Genomic DNA, 7,602 nt, shown 5'->3' with positions numbered 1-7,602 from the left:
ATTGTAAAGTCATTAGGTCTGTCAGACTGAAGATATTTTAGCGGTAATGAGACCAAAAATAATTAAGACCCATCGAATCCGAATTTAAGACATTTTAAGACTTATTAAGGCCATATATTAGGAAAACGTTATTTAAGACAGTTTAAGACTTTTTAAGGACCTGCGGACACCCTGTCCCCTTTTGGTGGGTTGAAGCGCCATTCAATCCCGACACCTTAGATCCATTACAGTTTGCTTATTGTCAAAATTGCTCAACCAACAATGCTGTTGTGGTGGGCCTAATCTCAGATAACATTGAAAAGACCTCCCTGGAGGAGATCAAATGTCTGGAGGACTGGTGCCAGGACAACAGCCTCCACGTGAATGTCAGGAAGACCAAGGAACTGATGATGGACTTCAGCACAATGCAAAAGAGCTATCACCCCCTTTATGATCAACGGTGCTTTAGTGGAGAGAGTGGACAGTTTCTGATACCATCATGCATGATCTGTCAAGGTCCTGCCATATTAACACCCTGGTGAAGAAGACCCGTCAGCATTGTTACCACCTCAGACACTTCAAGAATTTAAACTGCCCTCTAAGGCAGTGGTTCCCAGCCATCCTGGTCTTTTTAATAAAACATCCCTGAATCAAGTCATCACCTCATTAGTAGAGACTCCAAGACCTGAAATTAGTTTGTCAGAGAAAGGAGAAATGTGCAGTGTTGGGGGGCTCCAGGAACATGGTTGGGAACCACCACTCTAATGTGCTAAATACTTCTACACCTATACCAACAATATCATCCTGACAGGCAACATTACAGCCTGGTTTGGGAACAGCACCAAGCAGGACATATGTGCTCTCCAGACTGTAACATGATACCAGATTCGGAGACAGCAATGTTAGTGAACTACAGTAGACAGGTAAATGTATTGAACATATGAATGATGGTGGTAAACAGGTAAGCAATGCAGATATTCAAACATGCGTAGGAGTTGGCAGGTGAATAACAGAGTCTATATCTCTTTACCAAGTTACCTGAAGGAGGACGAGAGAACGGATACCGTTTACAGGAGATCGGGGGATTCCAGAAGCTGGGAAGTGGTAAGTGGAGCAGGTGAGTATGATTGTAATGATTCATCACTACGGCAGGGATCCATTTCCAGCTTTATTAGAGTCGAGGTCATACATAGTGATGGGACGATTGATACCGAGGCTCCGATGCAGTTTTCAAAGCACTATTGTATCACACACTGTGCCGATGCTTGTATCGAAATGACAACACCACGTGATTGATGACATTTGAAGCTTCGAACGTCATGCTGTATTGGAAGGTCGGGACAGCTGGTTTGAAAAAAATCTTTGTGTTTGACTTTACATTGACTTGGTTGTGTGTGTGTGTGTGTGTGCACTTATTTGGGATTCAGTAGACTAGTTTAGAATAACCTCAACACAGAAACTGAATGCACATCACACCTCTATTGCATTTTATCATGTTCTATAGCTGGGGTCTCAGAGACCCCGAACAGCTCACCCAAAATATTTTTGCTACTACTCACGTCAATTATTAATTATAATCACACACTTGTATATTTTATACTATTGATCAATATGTGAATCCATTGACTGGACTACGCATGGCACGAGTTGGCGTATCTCCGCGATGTTTTGTTAGATTTGGTGGAGAAACCAAGTCTGACCACCAGATGTCGCTAATGCGCACTGTGTTAAAATCTTCGAGTAATGAACCGTTTTCGGCACAATTTCATGAAAGCATCAAACGGTTCAGAAAGCTTCGGTTTCCCATCACTAGTCATACAAGTAGTGGTCAAGACACAGGCAAGGCAGTAGAGCAGAGCAGACAGAATCATAAAAATTAAACAGGCGTTAGGTCGGGGCAGGCAGCGATCAGACATAGGGCAGAGACAAGCGTAAATCAGGGCTGGCGGCTAACAATAACAATATCCAACAAAGGTAACAAAAGGTCCAAAGGGCAGGCAGCAAAAGTTCCAATACGAGAGGCAGGCGTGGTAGAAGCAATAGACCAGGGGTGGGCAAACTTGGCCCTTCCAGGCCACTTTTCTTCAGAGTTCAGCTCCAACCCTAATCAAACACACCTGAACCAGCTAATCATTGTCTTCAAGACTACTAGAAGGCTACAGGCAGGTGAGTTTTATCAGGGTTGGATCCAATCTCTGCAGGAAAGTGGCCTTGGAGGGCCAAATTTGCCCATCACTGCAATAGACAGTCTGAGAAAGATTAGGACCGCTCAGTAATGTTTCTCTGTGGCAAAGCAAGACTTCGCAAAAAGCTTAGGGAAGAGCATGCAATATGAAGCCAAGGTAATGAGGTTCAGGTGAGAGTGGATGATCAGTGCCAGGTATGGGGCTTATGAAAAATGTAGTGAGGGAAGGACTGATAAGTACTCCGGTGATGGAGCCCTCTGATGGCCAGAAGAGGGAATCATGGAGGCGCTCTCTGTGACATTGAGTACGTTTACATGGACAACAATAATCCGATATTAATATGATTAAGACAATACTCTGATTAAGAATCTACCATGTAAACAGAGATTTTTGATTACCTTAATCCGGCTAAAGTCATATTCGAATTAAACAGAAATCGAATTAAGACGTGTGGAGTATTCCTATTTTAGTCGCATTACTGAAGTGCAGTATAGATATGTAAACACCTTAATCACATTATTACCGTCATGTAGGACTTTTCGCCGCATTTTGCGACAGGATACATACACGGCAGTGGTCAATGGTTTGACGGCAAATAAAGAGCTTCAACACCGCTGTCGTCTGTATGCACGTACAAATAATTAACTGCACTTGAAGCTTTCATAAAATCACAAATGAAACACCCAAAACTGTACATGGCATCATCACGAATACGAACTATATGTTTATACGTGAAATTCCGGAGGGGACATCGGATGGCGTGTGCCATTAATCGAACTATGTACTATAACATGTAAAACGGGAACATAAAAGGAATATTCTAAAAGCAACTCATGTAAACACCATAATCATAATATTGTCTTATTTAGAATAAGGTAAATAATTAGATTACTGATGTCCATGTAAACGTAGTCAATGATGAAGGGTATACAAAGACACTGGAAACCCAAGAGGGGAGACACAGGAGATTTCAGGAGGGAGCCAGGAACAATTGTCGCTGGAAATTTGTCTGGATTTCCAGACAAAACAAAAATTTAACTTCCCTGACTCTTTGGGTAACTCAGATAGACAGGAGAAAATGGAACCCACCTCCTTACTTACAACATTTACAACAGAAAAGGTTCCTGTAAAATCCAGCCTCAAGACAATACAGTACACAGAACAATAGCAGAACACTGACCTCACAATATTAGCACAACACTGAATCCACAATAATAGATGGCTAAAAGAAATAAGATACATAAAAATGATGACTGATGTAAATGAAGAGTCCCTGTAGGTATACAAGTTCTGAGTCTCTCTTTTGGATTCACCAGCTGGCTTTTATGCTGGCCTTCTTCTTGATTAACATGATCAGTTTTTGTCAGAGCGGTAGTGCAGCAGAAACCATATGAACAGAGAGAGAAACAACAACAAACAGCTAAATAAAAACATCCACAGAAGTAACAATAAAACAAAAAGCAAAAAAAAAAAACTATAATTGGTAACAATACTGCTTGTGATTGTCCTCTCCAGTGCAGTCAAAAAAGTGCTGCTCCTGCCACAAGTACTAGCACGAGTCCCAGTAATCCTCCAATTAATCCAGATGCTAATCCTGCTACTGCTTTTCCTATTGCTGCTAATCCTGATGCTGCTATTGCTATTTATGCAAATACCCCTGCTGCTGTTGCTGCTAATCCTGATGCTCCAAATATGCTAATGTGCTGAATACTTTTTTTGTTGCTTCTATAATCCATTGTGCTGCTGCTTTTACTCGGGATACAGTCCTCTTTATTTTATCTTTTACCCACTTTATTGTATTTATTGCCCAGTTTCAATTGATCTTTTAAACACTCTATTATTTTTAATGCTTTGTAAATGTGTTTTTGCTAATGCTACTATTGCAGCTCCTGCTATCGCTCCAAATATTGCTGCTCCTGTTAGTGAGTGTTCTCATACCATTGATCGCAACATTGCTGCTGCAATTCCTGCTATGCCTCCTGTTACTGCTACTGCTAGTGGTCCTCTTCTTTCCACAGTCAATGTAAAACATTGTGGGATTAAGAGAAGTCAGAGAAGAGCAGACATATAGATAAATCCAGTGGGAAAATGCTGACGACTGCTGGTGCTGCCAACTCGAAATCTGATTGATTAAAGCAACGGTTTCATTGCCATTGATTTAAGCTAACAGATGCCAGCACTGTTGATTCTGAAGGACTTAAGGCCGATTTCTTTGACCCTGGCAACACGATTGCTGAAATATGATTGGATAAAAGCACTGGAAGCAGTGCAACCAAGAGAAACGCTATGAACTGAAGAGAATAGACTATTGGAAATAATTTAATACACATTCATGGAAAAATATATTAAAACTAAATCAGTGATTCTGATAGTGTTTAGGCCAGCAGAGAAGGCTTTGCTGGCCCTGACGGCCCACCACTGGATAAATCTGACGACACTGTTTTCTGAGAGCAGACACTGAAGCATACGCACACACACACAGAAAGTGCGTCTCACAGCTCGTGAGTACTCTCTCGCATCGCATGAACGGAGAATTGCACACAAAATGATTTCGAATTGTCCGTTTTGATGAGTATTCACGTAAACAGTTGATTACGTCTTAAGTGAACGTAAACAGTAGGTGCATTCGGTTTTAAAGGGACAGCAGCCTAATTTAGTTCCTATTGTTCGAGTCATTGATATTAATCAAGCAACAACAGAAAGACAGAAAATCACTCACTGCTCTTGACTGAAAAACTTTAGAAGCCCTAAAGATTAATCTAAATTTATTTATAGAAATAAATATGTCTGCTTGAAAGAATAAAGAATACGGTAAACAAGTTGCTATAAAGAATGCATAATTAGCCTATATAACCATTGATATTTCATTAAAAAGAAGACCATGTTCTTGTTCTTTATGAGAAGTGGTTTTATTTCATTTTAACATAAAGGCATGTTGTGTGTCACCGCAGTTAAATCGGTGTCTATCATGATAAAACCTTAATATCAAACCTATATAATGAGTTTGGAAATTTTAGAGAAATGCTTAATAAATGCATTACACTGTAACTAAACCCATTAGATTTTAGCCGACTAAATTTACTGAAGATTTAGTCAACTAAAATCGTATGATATTTATTCTACTAAAACTAGATTAAAACTAAAAACAATTCAGATGACTAAAATATGACTAAAACTAAATGGCATTTTAGTCAAAAGACTATGGCTAAAACTAAATCAAAATGTGCTTAAAATTAACACTGCTTCTGTCACGGCCGGTAAGGGGCACCGTGGAAAAATAGGGTCTGGGTCCAAATGCAGGTGAAAACTTACTTTATTCCCAACAGAAAGGCCGACAAGGCAAAACAAAAAACAGGTCTAAGGACGACGAACACCATTACATACACACAATACAGCCAGGCCGAGTGGTGAGTGAGAGGAGAAGATATAGTCAGTGACAACGGGGCACCGCTGAGGGTGAGTGTGATGAGTGGGTGACTGAACAGGTGTGTGGAGTTTGGGGAATTGGTGTAATGGGTGAACAGGTGTAGGGGGTTTGGGGAATGGGAGTCCGGGAGATGGCGCCCTCTGGAGGAGAGAGGGAGAACACCAGACGCCAGACCCTGACAGCTTCTGTAAGGCTGGAAGAACCTCAAGACACTTTGGTCTCCTGAGATACGGACAATACAAACACGGCGTATTAACATACAGCATCTCACTAAGAGAAGATGCAGAAAAGCTTCTTTCTCACCTATCCTTCCTTCACATTTGCTCCTTCATCTTCCCTTTACCCATCCTTCTGTTCACCCAGTTCACTCAAAATGGTCCATTGCAAAATTTAACGTTCTACATGAATACAAGTGACATTCACAGTCATGTTTGAAATGTGTAAATGTGAAGGTGTAAACTCTCCATGTCTAGGCCTTGATCAATGCAAATTCCAATTGTTAGTTTCTGCCTCCATTTGGAGGATGTTATGAGTCCTTAAGGAAAAGTTGCAAAAGACAATTCTGTAACCAGATGAGTCCATAGTGTGGAGTGTTTTCCATACAATTCTTCCGGAAGTCAGGTATGAATCTTTTACAAATAGACTTACCTTTGAGAATTTGATGTCTTGTATTGATTATCTCTGAATTAACTTGGCATAATACATGTTTATCTGACTAATAGCAAACTGTTACATTTTATATTATTCTGATAATATTACTTCTACTTAAAGAATAGCAAGCATGAAGGGGCCTATTAAATAGCATTAGCTATAACCCTTTAACTAATGATCAGACATAGGTTCCTAATGAAGGAATTAAATATTCCTATAAAAGCAAAAATGTAACTAGAATGATAACACTTTATATAAGGACCAATTCTCTCAAGTAGCTTAATTAGCATGCATATTACTAGAATATTGGCTGTTAGCATATTACTAGCATGTTGGATATTAGTACTTATTAGGCACATATTATATTTAAAACCTTAAAACAGTGATGAGCAAACTTGGCCCTTCCAGGCCACTTTCCTGCAGAGATTTGATCCAACCCCGATAAAACTCACCTGCCTGTAGCCTTCTAGTAGTCTTGAACAGTGGTTCCCAACACTGGTCCTGGAGGCACCCCAACACTGCATGTTTTGCATGTCTCCTTAATCAAACACACCTGATTCAGGTCATCAGCTCATTAGTAGAGACTTCAAGACCTGAAATTGGTGCGGCAGAGAAAGGAGACATGCAAAATGTGCAGTGTTGGGGTGCCTCCAGGACCAGGGTTGGGAACCACTGGTCTTAAAGGCAATGATTAGCTGGTTCAGGTGTGTTTGATTAGGGTTGGAGCTAAACTCTGAAGGAAAGTGGCCTGGAAGGGCCAAGTTTGCCCACCCCTGCCTTAAAATATCTTAAAATAATGTGTGCAGCAACATCTCAGCAACCCCAAGTACTACATTAGTCAACATTAAAATACAGCATTTATTAAGGTTAATGAATGTTAATTTAGACAAATACTAACACAGTTAGTAAATGTTAACATTATTTAATTGACACATAATGACCTAACATGAACTAATATTCTGTGCTGGACATTGTATAATTATGTGTAATATAGATTGAATCTGGATCCCAAAGAGCAAATGAAAGCTCTCTGCTGAATATCATGATTTGTCTTGGATTCTTGAATCACCCAACTCATGAAAGAACGCTGCACAATATGCTGTGGTCTTAAATACCTGTACCCAGATCAGTCATGAATCTAAAAGGCATCTGTAGGCTGCTGCTTTTCAGTAAATCTATACCTATAGGAAACTGCTGTAGGATGAAAAAGTCAAAAAGTGCATTGAAGTGAAAATGAAGGAAGGGAAACATCACCAAACATTTAAAAATTAATACTTATAAATTAATGTATATATATATATATATATATATATATATATATATATATATATATATATACAGGTGTGTCTCTATATATAT

The 7,602-nt window shown here is 39.7% G+C and overlaps 1 protein-coding gene across 1 annotated transcript in view; it reads left to right on the top strand.

The window, feature by feature from the left end:
* Window positions 1-919: 919 nt before the first annotated feature.
* The window catches only part of LOC107550627 (cAMP-regulated phosphoprotein 19-like), a 17,951-nt gene continuing 11,268 nt past the window's right edge, over window positions 920-7,602 (top strand). The window contains exons 1-3 of the mRNA XM_016231955.1: window positions 920-940; window positions 1,014-1,083; window positions 4,052-4,188. Coding sequence (XP_016087441.1) covers window positions 920-940; window positions 1,014-1,083; window positions 4,052-4,188 — 228 coding nt within the window. The remainder of the gene's footprint in view (window positions 941-1,013; window positions 1,084-4,051; window positions 4,189-7,602) is intronic.

The sequence above is a fragment of the Sinocyclocheilus grahami genome, unplaced genomic scaffold (assembly GCF_001515645.1).
Source record: "Sinocyclocheilus grahami isolate Dianchi unplaced genomic scaffold, SAMN03320097.WGS_v1.1 scaffold403.1, whole genome shotgun sequence".
Taxonomy (NCBI): domain Eukaryota; kingdom Metazoa; phylum Chordata; class Actinopteri; order Cypriniformes; family Cyprinidae; genus Sinocyclocheilus; species Sinocyclocheilus grahami.
Note: the sequence above shows the minus strand (reverse complement) of the source record. Positions and strands in the feature narration are given on the sequence as shown.